This window comes from Oncorhynchus tshawytscha, linkage group LG02 (genome assembly GCF_018296145.1).
Source record: "Oncorhynchus tshawytscha isolate Ot180627B linkage group LG02, Otsh_v2.0, whole genome shotgun sequence".
Classification (NCBI taxonomy): domain Eukaryota; kingdom Metazoa; phylum Chordata; class Actinopteri; order Salmoniformes; family Salmonidae; genus Oncorhynchus; species Oncorhynchus tshawytscha.
The window spans coordinates 16,017,673-16,043,543 of record NC_056430.1 but is presented as its reverse complement, the minus strand read 5'-3'; the positions used below and the strand labels follow the sequence as shown (position 1 = coordinate 16,043,543).

Genomic DNA, 25,871 nt, shown 5'->3' with positions numbered 1-25,871 from the left:
GCCGACACTTGGCATTGCGCATGCTGATCTTAGACTTGTGTGTGGCTGCTCGGCCAATGAAACCCATTTCATGAAGCTCCCAATGAACAGTTTGTGTGCTGATGTTGCTTCCAGAGGCAGTTTGGAACTCGGTAGTGAGTGTTGCAACTGAGGACAGATGATTTTTACGCTGTACGCACTTCAGTACTCGGCAGTCCCGTTCTGTGAGCTTGTGTGCCTACCAATTTGCAGCGTTGTTGCTCCTAGAAGTTTTTCTCACAATAAAAACACTTACATTTGACAGAGACAGCTCTAGCAGGGCAGACATTTGACAAACTGACTTGTTGGTAAGGTGGCATCCTATGACGGTGCCACGTTGAAAGTCACTGAACTCTTCAGTATGGGCCATTCTACTGCCAATGTTTGTCTGTGGAGATTGCATGGCTGTGTGCTTAATTTTATATACCTGTCAGCAATGGGTGTGGCTGAAATATCCGAAAACCACTCATTTGAAGGGGTGTCCACACTTTTGGCCATGTAGTGTATTTGGGTAGATCGAATTGTTTGACTGTTCATCAGCGACAGGAAGCAAAGAGGACGGGTGTTCCATTCAGCTGATTCTGGCCATTGGCTCCTTCTTCTTTACTGTCACACTCCTGGTGTTCCTCACTCAAGCCTGCATCAGGATAATCAGACACAAGAAGCCTAAAGCCAGTGAGTAGCCTACCACAGAATAGGTTAACACATCTTTGACACTGTGTGTCTGTCATTTTGAAATTCTTTGGAACATAAAGCATAGGCAACATTGTATTCTCAAATTAATTACAGTATTCAGATGTAAAGTTCAAGTTCAAATAGTGACGTGTTCAAAACAACCTTTTCACAACCCTTTCTCCCTCAGTGAACTGCCCTGCTACAAGTATTTCCATCGCTTCCTCAGATATGTGTCTGTCCACTGTTAAAGGAGGAGTGGTGGCCTGCTCATCCAGCAGGCTTAAACCAAGGACCATGCCAGCCAGAGTCTGCTGTCAATGGAGAGCATCTCCACTGTATGATCTGACATGTGTTGCAGGAATGCTTTTATTTCAGAGATAGCATGGCAGCTAGTCCCAAGTGAACAAATTGAAGTCTTCTACAGAAACAACGTTAATTAAGCCACCTATAATTCCCCTGTATTTTGTCATCTTGTTTATCGCTTGCTTCCTTCATTTGTGCAGTCTTTCATCAATAGTAATTATTATTTCTACAGCTTTTCTTACTTTTTTTGAACAATTAATACTGTTTTTTTTCCTTTTCTAATTCTTAAGAGTAATAATAATACTCATGTAAATTACTGATAAGAACATTAACTGTTCTCTCAGCTATGACAAAAACATGTAGAGGCATCTAATTCCTCATATTACTTTATTTTTTTTAACAAGATTTGAACAAGTGAAATCAATGCAATCAATGTCAAAGGACAGAAAGAAACTATCAAAATTGAGCATAGTAAAGGGCGCAAGGAAGGAAGAGTGGACACTGGACAGAAGTAGAACAGTGGGAGAATCTCAATTTCTTCCTTGCATCCTCTCCTTGCCCCCTAAACCCATTGGAGGATAATGTCAGAAAGGTGGGACTTCTGGCTTTCTCATCCAATGGGTTTTGAGAAGGAGGGAATACTGAGGACGCAACGAGAATACAATTGAGATTCGCCCAGTGACCGCATATGAAGGGACAAAAGAAAGGAAGAGAGTATTCGTTTCTTGAAGCGTCCATTGTGCGCGGTCACAAGTCATATGACAACACTAAGCATTTCCTCTACACTTGTGCGAACGCCACAACACTGGTCGTTTTCTGTCGAAGTTGAGTGGTAATATCAATTTCAAGATGCTGGCACTCATAAACCGGCTTTTGGACTGGTTCAAGTCCCTCTTTTGGAAAGAGGAGATGGAGTTGACTCTGGTTGGACTTCAACACTCGGGGAAAACCACATTTGTTAACGTTATAGCTGTAAGTTTTTATTTTGCTGTTAGCTAATGTTAGCAGCTAGTTATAGTAGCTTTCTAGTTACGTAAGCACTAACTAGCTAAGTTGGCGACTTCAGCAATATCGATTTAGTATCGTCCCTCTGCTATCTATATTATTGATTGACTAGCCTATCCGACAATTGTCTTCTGCAAAGTCAGCCAGCTACGTTAACGTACAATAGCACAAGTCATACTTCGCGGCTAACCTTCCAAACTAGCTGTCTACTGCTAGTTAGAGGTCTTTATTTGTGGTTTGATGGCAATATAATCAGACTGTTCACCCACTTTTTGGGAATTTGGTTAAATATTATTTTGCTCGCTAGTCAAGGTTTATTCCTAAAACATCTGGATTAACTAGCTAATTAGCCAATTTCCCTTTTTACTAGCTACAACAGGCCAAGCAACAGCCTTAATGCCCACAATAGGGCGATATTATTAATGTAGTCATGTCTTTTGACGTCCAAATGTCATCTACCCAGCTGGTGATACACTCGTGCCCCCCAGTGACCAGCTCGTTCATAAAATAATGCCGTGCTGACTTAAAAAAAAAAAAAAAAAAACGTGGTAAATAAACTTTTCCACCGTGGCTGCTTTCCAAACACTTAAAAGACACCCTCTGCCACATGCCTTTGGGGGAATCCGGTCCAAATGATTAGCCAAGCAAGGGAAGTCTGCAATGTAAGGCCCTCGTTTTCATTGGGTTTTGCGAGTGAATAATTATGTTCACTCCGGGGCCTGAAACTCCCCATAATTCAATTCGCGACGATTGTACATCCGCTAAAAAAAACGTCAGCAATGGAGAAGTCAACATACAAGTTGTTTTGTACACTTTGTACAAAATAATGAAATGCAGTACTACAGGATAATTCTTAACGTATCTCTTTATTAGATAGCTATACCTGGCATGTTCACATATCTTTTACTTGTTTTTTTATTTTTTTATTTTTTTTTAACAAATCAATACATAAAGCACATGAGGGAACACAAGCATACATAGATTACAAACAATGGACAATCGAGCTAGGGGGTACAATATCACATTACAATTACACAAGGACCTTAGAATAGATTTTTGGCTTATATCCAAATGTATTGATGGCGAGTGTGTTACTACAAATATTTGTACTACTCCCCTCACAGACCATAGGGCTATTTACATTGATATCAAAATATTTACCCCTGATACTAACCTTGGCAGAGCATCCTACTGGAAGCTAAATAGCTCATTATTAAATAATGATATAGTTAAATTTGAGGTTAAAGATCTGCTCTCACACTTTTGGGAAAGGGCTTGTGAAGAAAGATCTTATTGCAAGAACTGGGAGCTCTTTAAATTTGAGGTGTCCAAATACCTTAGAAAATATGGTAGTAATCTTACTAAGACCAGAAGAGCTGAGGAGGAAAAGGTGATCATTAAGATAACTTCCCTTTCTCAGTGGTCCCCAGCCGCCCTCTCGCGGGAGGGGAAGATGGAACTAATTGAGTTACAAAATAAACTGGATAATATATATAGATTAAAAACAGAAGGAACCTTTATTAGATCTAGGAAAAAAATGGATTGAGGAGGGAGAACAGAATTCATCCTATTCTTCAGACTTGGGAAATTTCACTCTAAAAATAACACTATCCATAAATTTAACATTGATGGTGTTATTACAGATGACCAAAAATTCATCGCTAAATACTGTAGCAATTTTTACAGAAAATTGTATAGCTCTACGTACTGTCAGGAATCCACAGATATGTTTTTTTTAACTCACTGAATAATGTTCACTCTCAGTGATATAGATTCTAAACATTGTGATGAACCCATCAAAGTTGAAGAGATTAGAGTCTATCAAACATCTAAAGAACAATACATCACCAAGTGTTGATGGAATTACATCATCATTTTACAAATTATTTTCTGAATAAGTAGCTCCCTTCCTATTTGAAGTATTTTTTTAGAGAGTATTAAAAACAATGTTCTCCCTCCTACAATGAGTCAGGGGTTAATAACACTGATACCTACTAATAAAGAAGTGCTGCTCATCGATAACTGGTGTCCAATTTGTCTGCTTAATAATGACTATAAGATATTCGCCTTTACTACTTGCAAAAATAATTAAAGAAGTCCTGGATGCAATCATTGATGAAACACAGTCTGGCTTAATGAGGAACATACATATTTCTAACAATGTCAGACTAGTATTAGACATACTTGACTACTCAGACCTAATAACCGAGGATAGCTTCATATTATTTTTAGATTTTTATAAATCATTTGACACAGTAGAGCATCAGTTTCTCTTCCACTCCCTTGAGAGACTTGGCTTTGGGGATTTTTTCTGTAAGGCTATTAAGACTATGCAAATGGTAACAGCTCTATCAAATTGAAATATGGCACCTCACCTAGATTTGAGTTAAAGAGAGGACAACCTTGCCTAATTCCTATCTCCCCGTATCTGTTTTTATTAATCACCCAACTTCTTGCAAATTCTTTAAATAATAGTCCTGTAAGGTATTTCCATAGCTGGTAAAGAAATTATTATAAGCCAGCTGGCTGATGGTACTACACTTTTTCTGAAATACGCTAACCAAATTCCCATATCGATCAATGTGATACAATCCTTTTCCAAAGCATCTGGTCTATATCTTAACATTAATAAATATGAACTCATAGCTGTCAAAGATTGTGTGACCCCTTCACATTATGGTATTCCAGTAAAAGAAGAACTTACATATTTAGGCATAACCATTACAAAGGATCAAAAGTCTAGAGGCTTACTACATTTTAACCCTCCTATTAAAAATACCCAGAAGAAGCTAAATCAATGGCTACAGAGGGACTTATCTTTAAAAGGTAGAGTCCTAATAACCAAGGCTAAAGGTATCTCTAGACTAACATATGGCGCTCTATCTTTATATCTTGACAGTAAAATAAGCAAGGAGATAGACCAGATGCTTTTCAACTTTCTTTGGAGAAACCGTACCCATTACATTAGGAAAACTGTTGTGATGAACACTTATGAGAATGGTGGACTGAATTTTCTCGACTTTACTACTTTAAATAATACTTTTAAGATCAATTGGATAAAACAATTCCTAAGAAGACTCACTTCTATCTAGAATTTTATTCCTCATCATGTCTTCTCTAATTTTGGTGACCTTAACTTCATGTTTTTTTGCAATTATAATATTGACAAAATTCCAGTGAAACTTTCAGCTTTTCATTGGCAGGTTTTCTTGTCATGGTCCTTAATTTATAAACACAAATTTTCTCCACACAGATATTATACATGGAATAATCGGGATATATTGTATAAAAATACTTCTTTGTTTTTAGAATATTGATTCCGAAATAATATCCTATTGGTGAGCCAACTGGTAAATGCAGAGGGTCTTTTACTCAGTTATAAGGAATTCTTATCACTTTACAAGGTCCCTGTAACACCTGAAGATTTTGCAATTGTTTTAGATGCCATTCCCTCAGGTGTTGCTCTGTTATTCAGGAACATGTCAAGACCTGACCCTCAGAGCCTACCTTCTATTGACCCTGTTGACTCATCAGTAGGAAAGATTTGTTTCTCTTTTGGTCCATTCAACAACAGAGCGATACAAATCTTGTTTCAGCAGGATGTTGTATCTATTTATGTCATGCCTTATTGGAATGGATTTATTGATAATATCTGTTGGAAAAAAGTTTGGATGTTGCCACACACACTTGTTAACAAAATTAAGGAAGTTTCCTTTAAAATTATTCATAAATATTATCCTGCCAACCACTATATGAAGAAGTTTAAGGAAAACATCAACTCAAATAGCTCCTTTTGTGACACAACACTGTTTCTGGGTGGTCATCTTTTTTGGCATTGTATTCATGTAAGAAAACTGTGGCAAGACATCAGTAGATTTATAATTGAACACATTTATGAAGATTTTACACTATTGTGGAGAGATGTACTGCTTGAATTCTTTACATATGATAGAAATAAGCTGAAACATTTTTATGTAATTAATTTCATTATTCTTTTGGCCAAATTTCGTATACACAAATGTAAATTTACAAACAAAAAAACAAATTTTCTTACCCTACAAAAATAAATTGAACTGTATTTTAAATATTCTACTAACAAAAAAGCTGTTAGAATTGTAACTTTATGTATTTCCCTTAAGGTCCTTGTGTAATTATGTGATATTGTACCCCCTAGCTCGATTGTCCATTGTATATAATCTATATATACCTGTGTTCCCTCATGTACTTTCTGTATTGATTTGTTGTTAATAATTTAAAAAAAATAGGGAGGAAGGAATGATTTTTAAATGGACTTCCCTTGCCCGGAATTCGTCACTTGTTCATCCCGCGATTGTCTTTTCAGCCACCGGTAGCTTGTGGGTGCCTTAAATGCGATAGTCAATTATGATTGTATGTCTACTTACATTAAATATAATTATTAATATATGCCTACTGTATGATAGCTAGCAAATTAATTATCTAAATAATGTTAGCCTGCCTACCTGGAACTTCTGAAGGATGTTTTATTTCTACAATTCCCAAAAGCTAACCGAACAAAAACATAATTACCGTCATGTGCATTAGTAGCACAATTTCTAACTTATTTACATTTGTTTTTTACTTACACGTACTTGTATGTTGACTCTATATTGACGTTGAGGTTTTATGTTTTGGCGGATGTACAATCATCGCGAATTGAATTACTGTGCGTTTCAAGCCCAGTAGTGAACGTAATTGTACACTCGCAAACTCCATTAAAAACAAGGGCTTGTGTTGCAAACTTCCCTTGCTTGGCTAATCATTTGGACCGACGACCAATATGGCTGCGGGGATTCCCCCAAGGGCATAAGGCGAGGGTAAGTGGACGAGAGTGTGTCTTCTATGAGTTTGAAACGCAGCCAAAGTAGACAACCCTCGGCCCTAGAATGACGTTTTGCATCGTCACGTCCGAGTGTACCTTAAATGTGCCTTTCCAAAGTGAGGAAGAGGGATGATAAGAGAGGTAACGACCTTGGTGGAAATCTTGATGTTGACCTTAAAAACAACCAACCTAAAGCTATTAATATACATAGTAAGCTAATGTATCTAGTTAGCACTCCTGTCATGTAGCTAGCTACAGTTACCCATAGCTGGTTATTTAAATTTTACCTTTATTTTACTAGGCAAGTCAGTTAAGAACAAATTATTTTTAATGACGGCCTAGGAACAGTGGGTTAACTGCCTGTTCAGGGGCAGAACGACAGATTTGTACCTTGTCAGCTCGGGGATTAGAACTTGCAACCTTTCGGTTACTAGTCAAACGCTCTAACCACTAAAAATCAAATCAAATTTTATTTGTCACATACACATGGTTAGCAGATGTTAATGCGAGTGTAGCGAAATGCTTGTGCTTCTAGTTCCGACAATGCAGTAATAACCAACAAGTAATCTAACTAACAATTCCAAAACTACTGTCTTATACACAGTGTAAGGGGATAAAGAATATGTACATAAGGATATATGAATGAGTGATGGTACAGAGCAGCATAGGCAAGATACAGTAGATGTTATCGAGTACAGTATATACATATGAGATGAGTATGTAAACAAAGTGGCATAGTTAAAGTGGCTAGTGATACATGTATTACATAAGGATGCAGTCGATGATATAGAGTACAGTATATACGTATGCATATGAGATGAATAATGTAGGGTAAGTAACATTATATAAGGTAGCATTGTTTAAAGTGGCTAGTGATATATTTACATCATTTCCCATCAATTCCCATTATTAAAGTGGCTGGAGTTGTGTCAGTGTGTTGGCAGCAGCCACTCAATGTTAGTGGTGGCTGTTTAACAGTCTGATGGCCTTGAGATAGAAGCTGTTTTTCAGTCTCTCGGTCCCAGCTTTGATGCACCTGTACTGACCTCGCCTTCTGGATGATAGCGGGGTGAACAGGCAGTGGCTCGGGTGGTTGATGTCCTTGATGATCTTTATGGCCTTCCTGTAACATCGGGTGGTGTAGGTGTCCTGGAGGGCAGGTAGTTTGCCCCCGGTGATGCGTTGTGCAGACCTCACTACCCTCTGGAGAGCCTTACGGTTGAGGGCGGAGCAGTTGCTGTACCAGGCGGTGATACAGCCCGCCAGGATGCTCTCGATTGTGCATCTGTAGAAGTTTGTGAGTGCTTTTGGTGACAAGCCGAATTTCTTCAGCCTCCTGAGGTTGAAGAGGCGCTGCTGCGCCTTCTTCATGATGCTGTCTGTGTGAGTGGACCAATTCAGTTTGTCTGTGATGTGTATGCCGAGGAACTTAAAACTTGCTACCCTCTCCACTACTGTTCCATCGATGTGGATAGGGGGGTGTTCCCTCTGCTGTTTCCTGAAGTCCACAATCATCTCCTCAGTTTTGTTGACGTTGAGTGTGAGGTTATTTTCCTGACACCACACTCCGAGGGCCCTCACCTCCTCCCTGTAGGCCGTCTCGTCGTTGTTGGTAATCAAGCCTACCACTGGTGTCGTCCGCAAACTTGATGATTGAGTTGGAGGCGTGCGTGGCCACGCAGTCGTGGGTGAACAGGGAGTACAGGAGAGGGCTCAGAACGCACCCTTGTGGGGCCCCAGTGTTGAGGATCAGCGGGGAGGAGATGTTGTTGCCTACCCTCACCACCTGGGGGTGGCCCGTCAGGAAGTCCAGTACCCAGTTGCACAGGGCGGGGTCGAGACCCAGGGTCTCGAGCTTGATGACGAGCTTGGAGGGTACTATGGTGTTGAATGCCGAGCTGTAGTCGATGAACAGCATTCTCACATAGGTATTCCTCTTGTCCAGATGGGTTAGGGCAGTGTGCAGTGTGGTTGAGATTGCATCGTCTGTGGACCTATTTGGGCGGTAAGCAAATTGGAGTGGGTCTAGGGTGTCAGGTAGGGTGGAGGTGATATGGTCCTTGACTAGTCTCTCAAAGCACTTCATGATGACGGAAGTGAGTGCTACAGGGCGGTAGTCGTTTAGCTCAGTTACCTTAGCTTTCTTGGGAACAGGAACAATGGTGGCCCTCTTGAAGCATGTGGGAACAGCAGACTGGTATAGGGATTGATTGAATATGTCCGTAAACACACCGGCCAGCTGGTCTGCGCATGCTCTGAGGGCGCGGCTGGGGATGCCGTCTGACATCCCCTAGGCTACCCTGCCGCCCGTTATCTAGTTTTATAGTTTGGTAATTTATTCCAGAAGTAGTATTAGCCACTCTAGCATGGTGGTGGAAAATTGTTTTTATTAAGAATTTGCACATTTGTCCTTTTTTGGGGAGGAGTGCCAATTTGATCGGTTTAAGGAAGAAACTGACGCCTTTGCAGCTTAATTGGAGGATGTTTTATGAAGAGCCAAACATCAGGAATAATGCCCTCTGGTGGACATTTAGGCTGGGCTATAAAAAAAAACTGTTATTGAAAAAAGCTATTTCTCCAGCAAGAAGTTTGCAAGGACTATCTGGGATTGGTTTGAGTGGGGAGAGGAAAACTGAAAATGTGATGTTATTGGCAGAGAGGTTTGGAACTCTTTTATTGGTTTATTAACTCATTTACCGCATGATGATGTCACCATGGAAGGCTAAAACTCCCTCCTACTAAAACAGGCTGACATTTCCGGCTGTCTTCAAACATCTCTTACACTAAAAGGGCATTATCATAATATTCACAATTTCACAGTATTATTCCAACCTAATAAAGAAAAACCCTTGAATGAGTAGGTGTGACCAAACTTTTGACTGGTACTGTATGTGTATGTATGTATGTATGTATGTATGTACGTATGTATGTATGTATGTATGTATGTATGTATGTATGTATGTATGTATGTATGTATGTATGTATGTATGTATGTATGTATGTATGTATATGTATGTATGTATGTATATGTATGTATGTATATATATATATATATATATATACACACACACACACAAACCTACTCATTCAAGGGTTTTATATTTTTACTATTTTCTACATTGTAGAATAATAGTGACGACATCAACACTCTGAAATAACACATGGAATCATGTAGTAACTAAAAAAGTTTTAAACATGTTTTAGTTTCTTCAAAGTAGCCACCCTTTGCCTTAATGACAGCTTTTCACACTCTTGGCATTCTCAAGCATCATTATGTTGTCATCCAGAGTCACATTTTATTTTCCAAGCTATAGCACACAATATTTAGCATATAGCAGGTTTTCAAAGGACCAAAGAGTTTGGTCTGCCTTGTGTTTTAATTTTTGGCATGGAAAAAACATTGTTATGCTGGTACCGTCACAGCCCTACTGCTCACGTCCTCGCTCATCACCTTCTCAAAACCTATTGGAAAAGGTCAGAGGGGAGGAACCTTTGGCTTTCTCCTCCAATGGGTTTTGAGAAGGTGCCGAGGAGAATGCAGTTCAGATTCTCCCACAGTCTTCACTCTCAATGACTCACAGCTAACACCCACTAAACTGTATACCCAACCAATAAATTTGATTTTCAGCTAGTTGCGTTGGCTAAACAAACAGGCCAGGGTCTCTTATACAATCATTTTGTCATTAGTGTTACAACTAGGGTTTCTCAAAAGCTGATTATTAGGCCTTGGAAATCGTGATCCTTTCCTCTTGACATCACAGTGGTTTGGATGTGCAAGATCAAAGACAGAAAGACACTAGCTGACCAGAACAGTTCCAACAGAACAGAATGAGATGAACTTGAAGACCTAAGCAGTGGAGGCTGCTGAGGGGAGGACGGCTCACAATAATGGCTGGAATAGAGTGGTATCAAACACATAAACACATGATTTATCACTCCATTCTGTGCTCTGATTCCCTTCAGCAGCATTCTTGCCTCAAAACACCCAGTCATTGTTTCTACTGTATCTAACAACATAATAAAGATGAATGAGAAATTGTTCACGATTTGATACCTAAACTTTTCCAGGTAGCCTATAATTCCAGGTATTTCTTATAGGATGTAGAGAGAGTAACACTACGGACTTATTCTGAGTCAGTCAGTGTTGTAGTGAATGAGATGCATGCCGTTGATGGGGAAGTGCCCATGTGGCTAGTTGTAATATGTTAGGGTGGTGGTGTTTCCAGCCAGGCTTCACTCACGAGACCACTACACTCACTTCTACTTTGGCCTGGTCAGGTGACTAATCAAGTCATGTGGTTACTAATGTGCGGCAGACAAAGCATATGTCTTGCTCAGAGACTGCCCTTTACTTGAACCCAAACAAAGACAGTTGACTGCAGAATGACTTCAATTGTTTAACTGTCCTGTCATCGAGAGTGTAGGCCTAGGATTTAGGGTTGGCTAAAAAGACACCATTCGCATTGCTCTTTTAAAGGCCCAGTGCATTCAAAAACGTGATATTTCTGTGTTTTATATTTCCACACGGCGGTTGGAATAATATTGTGAAAATTATGAAAATGCCGTTTTTAGTGTAAGAGCTGTTTGAAAGACCACCTGAAATGTCAGCCTGTTTTGGTGGGATGGAGTTTTGGTTAATAGACCAATAAGACTTCCAAACCTCTCTGCCAAACCTCTTGTAATTGTTATTGGTTACTCACTGTGTGTATTCCTCATGTCACTATTTCTAGATTTTATTTTTTATCTTTAATTCTGCATTGTTGGAAAAGGACCCGTAAGTAAAAATGTTACTGTTAGGCTACACCTGTTGTTTAAGATGTATGTGACAAATACAAAGTTGATTTGCCAATAACAGCTATTTTTCAGTTTTCCCCTTCCCACTTAGACCACTCCTGGTCAGTCCTAGCACAATTCTTGCTTGAGAAATTGCTAAAAAGCTATTAAAAAAAAAAAAAAATTCAATCACAAGTAAAGTACTTAATTGTTACCCAGAAATTATGTAATGTGTTAAAAATGTCTGCATTGGACCTTTAAATTCCCTCTGCCTCCCTGCACCTATTCTTCTCATAAGACAGGGTTCTTAGGCGATAGACCTTTATTTAACCAGCTAGACCAGTTGAGAACAAGTTCTCATTTACAACTGCGGCCTGGCCAAGATAAAGCAAAGCAGCGTGACAAAACAACACAGAGTTACACATAGGATAAACAAAAGTACAGTCAATAACACAATAGAACAATCAATATAGAGTGTGTCCAAATGGAGTAAGGAGGTAAGGCAATAAATAGGACATAGTAGCGAAGTAATTACAATTTAGCAAATTAGCACTGAAGTGCAGATGATGGTGATGTGCAAGTAGAAATACTGGTGTGCAAAAGAGCAAAAATGTAAATTAAAACAATATGGGGATAAGGTAGGTAGTTGGGTGGGCTATTTACAGATGGGCTGTGTACAGCTGCAGCGATCGGTAAGCTGCTCAGATAGCTGATGCTTAAAGTTAGTGAGGGAGATATAAGTCTCCAACTTCATTGATTTTTGCAATTAGTTCCAGTCATTGGCAGCAGAGAACTGGATGGAAAGGTGGCCAAAGTGGGTGTTGGCTTTGGGGATGACCAGTGAGATATACCTGCTGGAGTGCGTGCTACGGGTGGGTGTTGTTATGGTGACCAGTGAGCTTTACGCGGAGCTTTACCTAGCAAAGACTTATAGATGACCTGGAGCCAGTGGGTCTGGCGACGAATATGTAGCGAGGGCCAGTCGATGAGAGCATACAGGTTGCGGTGGTGGGTGGTATATGGGGCTTTAGTGACAAACGGACAAATTGTCTCCTTTAAAATCTGAAACTTGTCTGCATTCCAAACATATTTCCTCTAGAGGTTGTGACCCCTTACAAGCCTTAGAAATGAATAAATTCACATTATTTTGAAAGAATTTCTGTCAAAAAAATGTACATAAGGGAGGCACTTGTGCAAATACCACTAAACTTTTAGCAGGTGAGCAGTTTTTTTTTTACAACAGGAATTGTGCAAAATATGGGGTGTGTTCCAGAGTGCGCTCCAGGTCATTCGTAAATTCTGAGCGTTGTCAGATTGTCTGTTAGTAAATTCAGAGTGTTTCGCTCTCACAGCGTTCAGAGCACACTGGACGCTCTGGCCGAGTTCGCTAGCTACTTGCAGACACAAATGAGAGAACACCTCACTCTGACCATTTTACTCACCCTAGCAGAGCTGGTTATCTAGACCGTTGGTGACCTAACTGCTGCTGGCAACAATTGAATAACTTTTTTTTGCAGACGTTGAATCGGTCTTATTCATCGGGTGTTGGGCATTCGTAAATTCATCATTTATTTCGCACTCTGGCACATTCAGGCGAGTGCTGTCAAATCTGAGTAGATAGCCAGTGTGAATTTACAAATGCAGCCCAGCCACGACAATTAGGTTTATGTCTCTGGTATACCATTTTAGTTAGGCCTTGTATACAGGTGGCAATTCCAGAGGACATGTTAGAATTAGGAACACTTTGACCTAGCTTTTCCATGTTTATTCCATGTCAGCTCAGCTTGTTCCATGTCAGTTCCATGTCAGCTCAGCTTGTACAATCACTCAAAAGTGATCAATGGTCTTTTCTCTTCTTGTTCAGTCTGGGCATTTTAGTGAAGACATGATCCCTACAGTTGGATTCAACATGAGGAAGATCACAAAAGGCAACGTTAACATCAAGGTAGGTCTTCAGTCACTACAGTATGTAGGCTACTGTAATGTTTCAGAGTGGCAATCTATACCTACTGCATGATTGAAAAAAACGTGTGACCTCTGCTTTTCCAGATCTGGGATATAGGAGGGCAGCCGAGGTTCAGGAGCATGTGGGAACGTTACTGTCGGGGAGTTAACGCAATTGTGTGAGTATCTGAGTTTGTCCATTTGTCAGTCTGCATGGGTACAATTTATATTCAGGAAGAGTACAGGACTGTTGATTGTTCTGTTTGTCTTAAGAGACACGTTCAGTGAATACCAGTCAATGTTCGAACATTGAGTTGGGTATGTTTTGAGCACGTCCAATTCTTTAAAGTATACATAACATTATTTTTTATGCGTTTGTCAACTTGTGCCATGTCTTTTAAATATTTGATTTCTTTAGATACATGGTGGATGCAGCTGACCGTGAGAAGGTGGAGGCTTCCAGGAATGAGCTGCACAATTTGTTAGACAAGCCTCAGTTGCAAGGAATTCCTGTAAGTAAGCCTACACTTCCGAAACTGCTGAATTGAATGAATTCATGTAAATGACAGAGTTTCTTAATATGATCAGCAAGCATTTCTGCCACATGAGCTAAACTGTGGTTTGGCTTTTTAGATTTTGGTTCTTGGCAACAAAAGAGATATCCCCAGTGCTCTAGATGAGAAGCAGCTCATTGAAAACATGTGAGTATGAAGAGAAAAGATGAGGTGTTTCCTAGTAGTAAACCCACAGAAGTAATCACACAACATCTTAGCTGAGGTAGTGTGAATCAACTCTACACCCCCTTTTTTAAAGTTGAGTATACTCATTCTAACTAAATGACGGAGGAGGAGTCCCTCTCTTATTGTGCCTTGATTTATTTTTATTGCCAACACATGTATACACACTGCCCCCCCATTCCCGATTTGAAAAGTCTGGAGATGGATATTGAACATTGTGAGTTAGGGCCTTTCTATATTCTGATCATGTGCTTCTCATAATATTTCAGGTTTAACAGGGTACTTATGAAATGGTGATGGCATCACTGATGTCACAATTGTTTCGTCTATAAACTTTTAAACAGCTTTTCAGTTTCCTTCCATGCTGTGTCCTTGGCTGTGCTTATCCACTTCAAGATGGATACACTAATATAGTAGCAGTACAAAGACATTCATCACACACAATTACTTTTTAAAGGATGCACTATGCAGAAATCGTTCCACCATTTCCTGGTTTCTACAATTCTAATAATTTGCCATAATTTGAGTTTGTGACAAAACAAGCAGTCCATTGTGTAGAGAATCATTGCACCATCTAAACCGCTGTGAAATACCTTTGCAATAAATAAAAATGTTGTTTTGGATGTTTGAAGCTGGTGTACAAAAACTAAACTTAAAAAACGGAAAGCATTGAAATAGCGCACATAGAACAGATCTACCGCTTTGACTCGCTTTCAATGAGAATGAAAGATCTATAACTGACATTTCTATGTGAATTTGGTCAGGTCGCCAAGAAGTTAGATATTGTAGTCACATTTTTTTTTTTTTTTCTTCTTATGACCATAACTACCTTGGAAGATTAGTTACCATTCTTGAAGTACTTTGCTGGAGTTTTGAACACTGCTATCCTTTTACTAATCTCACATCAGCAAAGACCTAATGGTTTTATTTTAGAAGAGAAGTTATGATTTATGACTTTCTAGGCATGCCTTTTTTATAAGCTTTGTTTTCCTTTTTCATTGAGAAACATTGCATTATTCTGTCACTTGTACCAAATACAGTACAGTATGAAGATGGGCAGAAACGGCTTCTCCAGTAGAAATCCCTGATCACGCTTGTAGGCGACGTTGGCTAGAAACACTAGAAACACACAAACACTTCGTCGGGTTTGAAGGTTGTCTTGTGCCAAACTGCACATTTGCAGGCCATCAAATCAAAGGCACTCCTTTAACTACAATTACCATAATCCATTGCGCGCCTTCTTGTCTGGTCTGTGTGTTCCTTTTATGCCTGCTACGTTAGGAGAGAGGGAGAAAGAGCAGTTGCTTCGCTAGGTATCTTTACCTGAAAGTACATGTGATCTAAGTGATTGATAGTTGGTATTCAGAAGTAAGCGCTATTTACTTTGAAGAACTACCAAAATACTCATTTTGTCAGACAGCATAGGCAGCAGCTCTATAGAGATGACTTGGAATTAAGTAATAAAATAAAACAAATGTAATATACACAACTGAAATATTTTATTAAAGTATAGTAATGTGAATCAATGGTTATTATTGATAAGCAGTAATGGGCAGTCACTACCATCATGGGACTTTTATTGATTGTTTTATTCTGTTTTACAGCATTCAACCCACATAATCACATAAACCGGGATTTAAAAAAAGAATCTAATCAAAACCGAACCGATCTCAAAAGCACTAGTCGCTCAGCACTAACTACTTAAGTCCTTGGCTCGAATGTTGTGCCTTTACATTTCGAGAAAATGAACTAAGGAAGAATGTTCCACTTCTCAAACCCCAGCCTGGTCTGCTTCGCAAGATTTCCCAGAAGTCTTGTGATTTTGCACCTCTGGGTTTAGAAACTCCTTGCTAGTACTCTACTGCTTTTAGAAATGATACAGGTTTTCAAAAGGAAACAGCTCCCTCTGTTGGCCAGTTAATATTAACACCAACATCACAGTTGATGGCAGGTTGTTTTCTTTACCGCTTTCTTTCTACAGGAACTTGGCAGCTATTCAAGACAGAGAGATTTGCTGCTACTCCATTTCCTGCAAAGAGAGAGACAACATAGGTGAGTAAGATGGTGGAACGGTTTGCTTGTCTGAGTGGAAGGCTGGAGGAGAGGAAACAAATGAACAATAACATGGTGCACCCAAAGTGGCTACATATATAAACTTGTGTATTCCGAATCATACTTACCCACCACTGTAGGCGTCTCGTGTTTCACCTGCTGTCTCTCCTGTCTCACACTGACCCCCATGCGTCTCCTGCCTTCCAGATATCACACTGCAGTGGCTCATCCAACAATCAAAATCTGGGAGAAGCTGAAAGTACAGGAACTCTGTCCTCCCAGCTCCATCTTCCATGTTACCCTCATGCCACACCCTGTTCACTCTCTGTTCACATATCTACAGTGTTCCCTCCAACTCAGATGCTGCACTGTGCCCCCTGCCCGTTCCTCCCTGTTCTAATTTTATCCAATGATTCTCCCCCACAAACCCCCATACCTCTGCACTACCAAAAGATGGTAGCCCCTGGTCAATGCCAAATACCACATCCCATGAGTCACAGAATGGGCATTACTCCTCTGCCATGAGGTGCTACTTCAGTCTCTTGAACAGAGAGAGGTTTAGTCTGTCAGCCTTTTTCATTCTATGGGCTGAACGACAGGCGTTTCCCACACCTGTAAGTCCAACTGATTATAACACTAGTGTAGCGATCCTACACCCTCAGGATGGGTTGTTTAGCCACTGACTGGGGCCTCATCATTATACATGTTCTCCAGACAGTCCTGTGAGAAGCTATAGGGAAAATAAGACATACACTACATGACCAAAAGTATGTGGACACCTGCTCGTCGAACATTAATTCCAAAATCATGGGCATTAATATGGAGTTGGTCCCTCCTAGGCCTGGCTCACAGTCGGCTGTCCATTTCATCAAAAAAGGTGTTTGATGGGGTTGAGGTCAGGGCTCTGTGCAAGCCAGTCAAGTTCTTCCACGCCGATCTCGACAAACCATTTCTGTATGGACCTCACTTTGTGCACGGGGGCATTGTCATGCTAAAACAGGGAAGGGCCTTCCCAAAACTGTTGCCACAAAGTTGGAAGCACAGAATTATCTAGAATGTCATTGTATGTTGTAGCGTTAAGATTTCCCTTCACTGGAACTAAGGGGCCTAGCTTGAACCATGAAAAACAACACCAGACCATTAGTCCTTCACCAAACTTTACAGTTGGCATTATGCATTCGGGCAGGTAGCGCTTTCCTGGCATCCGCCAAACCCAGATTTGTCCGTCGGACTGCCAGATGATGAAGCGTGATTCATCACTCTAGAGAGCGCGTTTCCACTGCTTCATTGTCCAATAGTGGCGAGCTTTACACCACTCCAGCTGACGCTTGGCATTGTGCATGGTGATCTTAGGCTTGTGTGCGGCTGCTCGGGCCATGGGAAACCCATTTCATGAAGCTCCTGACGAACAGTTATTGTGCCGATGTTGCTTCCAGAGGCAGTTTGGAACTCGGTAGTGAGTGTTGCAACTGAGTACAGATGGCAGTCCCGTTCTGTGAGCTTGTGGCTTACCACTGAGCCGTTGTTGCGCAAAGAAGTTTCCACTTCACAATAACAGCACTTAGTTGACCAGGGGAGAAATTTGACTAACTGACTTGTTGGAAAGATGGCATCCTATGACGGTGCCATGTTGAAAGTGACTGAGCTCTTCAGTACGTGCCATTCCACTGCCAATGTTTGTCTATGGAGATTGCATGGCGGTGTGCTTTATTTTATACACCCGTCAGAAGCGGGTGTGGCTGAAATAGACAAATCCACTAATTTGAAGGGGGTGTCCACATACGCTTGTATATATAGTGTATGTTAATATGTCACTAGGAAAGTAAATGGACTTTCTGGTTTCCCTTCTTGTCTCTGTCATGTTCTACTGTGAGATTAACTGCTTTATGGCCTTTGCCTTTTTTTTGCCAAATCAAATTTTTTAGCAATGAATTATGTAAATAGTTCAGTAGCTAGGTATGTACAAATATCAAACTGTTAAGATTTTTACTTATGTGAGCGCATATGGATATTTTATATTAATGTACTGATGGTCAAGATAGTGGGTTGGTTGTGTGGTTATCAGCCTTGTTTGTAATTTGCCTCAGTGAAATTATGTCTACTGCGGTCAAGAGGGAGAGGGTGGCAGAATTCAAAGTGCCTTGTGCAATATCTCATCTCTGAAGCAAACAGCATGCAAAGGGTGCCTTCCTGAGCAAAGGGAAAACACCACTCATATATATATATATATTCAAGAAATCTAAAGGCATTCTTGTTAATTTAGACATTGTACTGTTATCGTTGTTCACCCTCAGTTGCGATATTTTCTGTGGCGCATTTTTGAAATATATATTTATGGTGTCAATACTTTGGAATTATTTAGTAATTATGTTGTCTGGGTGGATAAAAAACGTAAACTATGCTTAAAGATGAACTTTGTCATTAAAATGAAGGACAACATTTGACTACACTCATTGGACTAATACTTGTATCAATAATCATAGCCTACTACCAATAGTCTCGAACTATGATTTTAACTCGAAAACATCAGATTCGCAAACAAATGTCGGAAAGTGAAAAAAATAAGATTTTCATACCTCCAGATTGGTTTTGACATGGGTATTTTCTGACTCTTCACCTGTCTGAGCCTCTACTTTTTAATGCTTGTGGATGTTTTCTATTGGTGTAAAGGTGATATTGCTTGACACATGGCAAGACTGACATGCATGGTAGCCAATTGCTGAAACGCGCCTGCCCCCTCTTTCTTGACGACATACCTGGAGCTCCAATCACACCTTAAAACCGGGAATGTTTCAAAGTCATAATTATAAACCCCGCCTGTTTCTTTCATATATTTTAAAATGAGATTTTAACCTTAACCACACTGCTAATCTTATGCCTAACCTTCAATTAAGAGAACATATCTTAACGAAATCATGAATTAGTACCATATAGACATTTTACATTGTGGCAACTAGTGACAACCGATGGGCTGGGTTTGTTGACAAAGTGTGGCACGCTATCGACTTTTTCAGACAGTTTAGCCAAGGTGGCCTGGAAGCAATACACGGAAGACAATTCAGCCATTTATTCATCAAAGATTGTCGATTTGAATTATGTATTTTAAGACCGATCCAGAACAAAGATGCAATGGAAGTCGATACTGGTTGGTCTCGTCGTACTCAGACTGACTTTCAGTAGTCTACTATAGCTAGCGTTTGGACTGGGACCTAGCTGGGGGTTCAACTTCCCCCTAAATTTAAATGGAGAAGCACAAAGCAGGACCTCTTGTGCCAAACTTGGTGAAGAAGATTCACCTAAGAAGAAGTCTTACCTTAGCCTCTTTGAAGGGAACAGGGATGAGTAATGACAGGAGATATAGCTCCTTCTCGGACACACAAGTTAAAGATGAAAGGCATGGCCAAAGACATGTTGTACTTTGGATACGACAACTACATGAAATATGCCTTTCCCGAAGATGAGCTCAATCCCATTGACTGTCAAGGAAGAGGTCCTGGCGTTCTCAACCCGTGAGTATAGGCCTAGAACCAATCTGGTAACACGTGCAATTGATTATTTGGTTGGTAGACTGCCCTGTCCAACTAGCTGAAGTGTGTCCAGTGTCCATTCATTATTTACATTGTGACGGATGATGTTAACTGTGCGGTTATTGTAATTTGCACCTGTCTGTCATGCAGGACTTGTTATCAAATCTGGTTAAGTTGATGTAAATAGCTAACCAAATACAGTTACTGTAAGACTGGTATTATACTTGTTTGTCCGCTCTATCTACTTTGAAATACATTCTTTTGAATCTGATAACAAAAGGCACAAAGAAAATGCACAGCTGAATGAAACGTAATTTCTCTCAAGCTGAAACAGGGTCAATCCATTTAACTTGTTCAGCTTGTGATCAAGTTGAATGTGGTCCCACAATTCCCACCATGGTGTTTGCATTATTGCCTACATGTGCATACCCTCAATTATTGTCAAGGCTCTTTTTGACATGTTTGACCTGAAACAACAGTAGTGAAACAGCAACATCAATGATGTCTTGGGAAACTATTCATTGACACCCTAGACACACTACTGGTAAGCAGCTGTATTTTCTATTCCTCTTTCATTTGTGTCAGCTTTTAGGATATTGGTATTCAAACGGTTTAGGACGTTTTTCAATAATCCTGGTAATGTTTCTCGCTCAAGGTGCTGGGGAATGTGTCAGAGTTCCATAGAGCTGTGAAGTTGGTGATAGACACGGTATCTTTTGACACTGTGCAAGTGTTTGAGACTAACATCAGGTATAAATGTAATATCCGTATTGACTAGAACTTTTTTTGTTAGCTCAGGTTCAAGTTCCAGATGTAAAGATGTAGCAAACAGCTTTACAACCACGGTGGAGTTGCAGCTCACATTTCAGTAAACCACAAGTACCATTTCGTAATCTTTCCAAGCTGCAAAGAAAACAAAAAATTGCAGGTGCTGTGGTGGTGGAGGGAGGGAAGGGTGTTTATATTGTTTAAAGTAGGGTAATGGTAGCTCTAATCTAGTGGTAGGAGCAGAGTTCAATGCATCTATCTCTGAATCCTAGCCACCTTAATGTTTAAACAAGGACTGCCTTCTAACTTCTCTTGATGGTTGTCTCATTCGTTCATTCTTTGTGCCTCCAGGATCCTGGGTAGTCTGATCTCTGCTCACATCCTCCTGACTGACCCCAAGCATCCCTTCGGTGACGTGGGCATGGACGATTATGACAATGACCTCCTACACCTGGCCCACGACCTGGCAGTCCGCTTGCTGCCATCCTTCGAGAACACCAGCACAGGCATGCCCCACCCCAGGGTGAGAGGAGAGCTGCATGGTTAATGGCCTGGTCTGTCCTGGGTTCATAACGATTTGACAGGCCTGGCTTTGCCGACAGGTGGAGATAGATCTAAGACCATTAAACAACAACAGAGGTCCACTATCAGTCTTGACATTTACTTCACCTGTTGTTTACACAATGTGTGTATATATAATGAGCACAACTATGCCGTACTGAAATAACTGTAATGTTCTTCAGTGACTGATTACCCTGTTACTTCATTTCCTCAGGTGAACCTGAAGAGTGGTGTCTCTCCAGACAGCATCAATGAGACTTGCACATCTGGGGCTGGCTCCCTGATGGTGGAGTTTGGCATTCTGAGCCGTCTGATTGGAGACTCCACGTTTGAGTGGGTGGCAAGATGGGCTGTCCGAGCCCTGTGGAACCTGAGGAGCAACGAGACAGGCTTGCTAGGTGAGTAGAGATCATCTTTGTAGTTTGTATGTAGATGTTTGCTCATGTGTACCTGCATCTTTCTCTCTTGTTGTATCGCACATGGTTACCTCTTCTCTTCAACTCTCAGGGAACGTGGTGAACATCCAAACGGGACAGTGGGTTGGCATGCAGAGTGGCCTGGGAGCAGGGATGGACTCGTTCTACGAGTACCTGCTTAAGTCTTACGTCCTGTTTGGAGAGAGAGAGGACTAGCGGATGTTCCAAGCTTCTTATGAGAGCATCCAGAACCACCTGAGAATGGGCTCAGTCCTGTGCTTCAGTTGACTTGATGAGGGTGTGTTTGTGTGGATACATAGTGTTCTAATGGTTGTGTGTTGAATGATTGACCATATTTGAGGTTATATTAGTAATGTGGCGGCATGTTATTTAGTGTTGATCTACATTCTGTAAAGGTAATGTGTGTGTTGATGTTGACCTGCAGGAGGGAGTCATGTAATGAGGGAGAAGGGGACCCTCCACTCTACGTCAATGTGAACATGTTCAACGGCCAGATCATGAACACCTGGATTGACTCCCTGCAAGCCTTCTTCCCTGGCCTCCTGGTAGACACCTCTCTCTCTCTGGGAATGGGGAGCAGTACAAACCCTGCATATGTCCTCAACCTACAATGTCCCAATAAATGTTGTTCAGTAGAATACCTTGGTGTATGTTCAACCTGACAGCGTTACTACTGTTTATGATGTTTTCCCCGTGTCTGTGCTCTGACCCCATGTCTGTGCTCTGACCCCATGTCTGTGCTCTGACCCCGTGTCTGTGCTCTGACCCCGTGTCTGTGCTCTGACCCCGTGTCTGTGCTCTGACCCCGTGTCTGTGCTCTGACCCCGTGCCTGACCACCTCAGGTGTTGAATGGTGGTGTTGAGGAGGCCATTTGCATGCATGCCTTCTACTACGCCACCTGGAAGCGCTTCGGGGCCCTGCCGGAGAGGTACAACTGGCAGCTACAGGCGCCTGACGTTCTCTTCTACACCCTGAGGCCAGAACTGGTGGAGTCCACCTATCTCCTCTACCAGGTACCAGTGCTGCACATGCATTGGAGACAACATTTGATACAGAATGTTAGTTTTATTTGTTTTGAGCTGCTTTGAGTTGAGCTATTTCATTTCCCCTCACAGGCAACCAAACATCCTTTGTATTTGCACGTAGGACTGGACATCCTTGAGAGCCTGGAAAAAAATGCCAAAGTCTGGTATAAGTCGGGTCGTTGAAAATGCTATTACTTTTAGAGAGGAAGTCTGTTGCTACTGTTCCCTAAACTGATGTGTGGATATGACAGGTGTGGGTATGCCACTCTTCACCACATGGTGGACAAGTCCAAAGAGGATCGCATGGAGAGCTTTTTTCTCAGCGAGACCTGCAAATACCTTTACCTGGTATGTACTTTACTGACTTTATTGTCCCCATGGGGAAATTGTTGCAGTATCATATACATGTTTTAAATTGCCAATTAAATACAGTAGAAAACAAATTGACAATACAACATTCATATCAGTTACATGCCAATAAAAATAAACTAGCCTTCTGGCCTTACTGGATCAATAGGAACATTAGGCTGAGCTGTTTAGTACTTGTACTGTACTGTCTGAAAATACCTTTACATGGTATGTACCTGTACTGTATGTTGGTCAGAAACTGGAACAGGCTTTTCTGCGCTAATAGAACCTGTCATTCTAGTTAATCCTGGGACATTCTCCTTAAACCTGGGACATTCTCCTTCCAGCTGTTTGATGATGACAACCCCTTGCACAAATCAGAGAACAAGTACATCTTCACCACAGAGGGCCATGCACCTATTGATGCGCGCTTCCGGGAGAAGCAGTGGAATGACCTGTTCCCCTGTGAGGAGAGAGTGGTGACAGACCAGGAGACCTCCAACGGGTCATTTTCTATCAACAATATCAATGTAATGACCTCTGATATATAAATATATATTACCCTGACACTGCCTGCATTATCAAATACTGCAGCTTAAAATATACAGTAATGAATGACGTGCATTTCTGTCTGCTAAATAAGCACAAACATATTTGAAATATGCAGAGTTAGGTCAGGGTAGCCTAGTGGTTAGAGCGTTGGACTAGTAACCGAAAGGTTGCAAGTTCAAATCCCCAAGCTGACAAGGTACAAATCTGTCGTTCTGCCCCTGAACAGGCAGTTAACCCACTGTTCCTAGGCCGTCATTGAAAATAAGAATTTGTTCTTAACTGACTTGCCTAGTAAAATAAAGGTTAAAAAATAAAAAATAAAGTTATATTTTTCGTACAAATCATCATCATCATCTCCTCTGCTTCCTTTCTTCAGTGTGACAGGGTCTCTGAGGAGCGGAGGTACTCCCTGCCTTTGAAGAGTGTGTACATGAGATAGATCGATCACATGGTGGGACTGTTCTGAGGAGAGATCACTGCTGTGTCTGTGTCCTCAGTTTGTAGACTCACTAACTCAGGCATAGCTTGTTGTGTGAAGAGGACAGAGGGGTCTTACCTCACCCTGCTCTACCGCTCTGCTGCTCAGGACCAAGGTGGACAATACTCTCCTTTTTTAAAATAGCATTTCAATTGTTTTATAATATGCATCAGTTTATTTTGTAAAGGACAAACCTTTTTTTTTTTTTTCAGTAAAAGGTTTGCTGGATTCCTGTTCCACAGCATTTTAAATGTGACTCATTGAGTGTTGTTTGGTGTCATTATAACTGGGATGTTTTGGTTGAGGAATGAATGAAGCAGTGATGAGGGCTTTACTGTTCGAGCTTTGGTTTGGGTGTGTAGCTAGGTGTTCTGAACATACTGCTGATCTGTGAACTGTTATTGGGTTGAGGGAACAGTGCCATCCAGATACCTGTTTAATGTCCACAGCATCATTTTAAGTGCATTGCGCAAAAAAATAGATATACAGGGTGACTAGTGCCTCACTAGGATTGTCAATGCTGACGTGACCCCTTATTAATGCAGACGTGACACATTATTTATACAGACTTGGTATTAATGCAGATGTGACACCTGATTAATGCAGACTTGACACCTGATTAATGCAGACTTGACACCTGATTAGTGCAGACTTGACACCTGATTAGTGCAGACGTGACACCTGATTAGTGCAGACGTGACACCTGATTAGTGCAGACGTGACACCTGATTAGTGCAGACGTGACACCTGATTAGTGCAGACGTGACACCTGATTAGTGCAGACGTGACACCTGATTAGTGCAGACGTGACACCTGATTAGTGCAGACGTGACACCTGATTAGTGCAGACGTGACACCTGATTAGTGCAGACGTGACACCTGATTAGTGCAGACGTGACACCTGATTAGTGCAGACGTGACACCTGATTAATGCAGACTTGACACCTGATTAGTGCAGACGTGACACCTGATTAGTGCAGACGTGACACCTGATTAGTGCAGACGTGACACCTGATTAGTGCAGACGTGACACCTGATTAGTGCAGACGTGACACCTGATTAGTGCAGACGTGACACCTGATTAGTGCAGACGTGACACCTGATTAGTGCAGACGTGACACCTTATTAGTGCAGACGTGACACCTTATTAGTGCAGACGTGACACCTTATTAGTGCAGACGTGACACCTTATTAGTGCAGACGTGACACCTTATTAGTGCAGACGTGACACCTTATTAGTGCAGACGTGACACCTTATTAGTGCAGACGTGACACCTTATTAGTGCAGACGTGACACCTTATTAGTGCAGACGTGACACCTTATTAGTGCAGACGTGACACCTTATTAGTGCAGACGTGACACCTTATTAGTGCATACTTGACACCTGATTAATGCAGACGTGACACCTTGTCACGCCCTGGTCAAAGTATTTTGTGTTTATCTTTATGTATTTGGTCAGGCCAGGGTGTGGCATGGGGTTTTTGTAATTGTGGTGTGTTTGTCTTGGGGTTTTGGTGGTGGTATTGGGATTGGGATTGTAGCTTAGTGGGTTATCTAGCAAAGTCTATGGCTGTCTGGAATGGTTCTCAATCAGAGGCAGGTGCTTATCGTTGTCTCTGATTGGGAACCATATTTAGGCAGCCATATTCTTTGAGTTTGTCGTGGGTGATTGTCCTTAGTGTCCTATGTGTACTCTCGGTTAGTTTGCACTAGATAGGCTGTTTCGGTTTCGATTACGTTTATTGTTTTGTGTAGTGTTCGTGTTTCTTTGTTGTATTAAACATGGATCGCAATCGACACGCTGCAGTTTGGTCCGACTCTCCTTC

The 25,871-nt window shown here is 41.1% G+C and overlaps 1 protein-coding gene and 1 pseudogene across 3 annotated transcripts; both read left to right on the top strand.

The window, feature by feature from the left end:
• The first annotated feature begins 1,726 nt into the window (after positions 1-1,726).
• Positions 1,727-17,213, top strand: LOC112220889 (ADP-ribosylation factor-like protein 8B-A). Of its 3 annotated transcripts, XM_024382853.2 has the most exons (7): positions 1,729-1,968; positions 13,479-13,559; positions 13,664-13,737; positions 13,977-14,070; positions 14,192-14,259; positions 16,277-16,347; positions 16,555-17,213. In XM_024382853.2, the coding sequence occupies exons 1-7, from the start codon at positions 1,846-1,848 to the stop codon at positions 16,602-16,604; spliced, it is 561 nt and encodes a 186-aa protein (XP_024238621.1). In that variant the 5' UTR covers positions 1,729-1,845; the 3' UTR covers positions 16,605-17,213. The 3 variants fall into 3 exon arrangements, with proteins under 3 accessions (XP_024238615.1, XP_024238621.1, XP_042186980.1); XM_024382847.2 differs by lacking the exon at positions 14,192-14,259 and having other exon boundaries at positions 1,727-1,968; XM_042331046.1 differs by lacking the exons at positions 1,729-1,968; positions 14,192-14,259 and adding an exon at positions 6,284-6,836.
• An 818-nt stretch (positions 17,214-18,031) lies between these two features.
• Positions 18,032-25,551, top strand: LOC112220899 (annotated as a pseudogene).
• Positions 25,552-25,871: the final 320 nt, after the last annotated feature.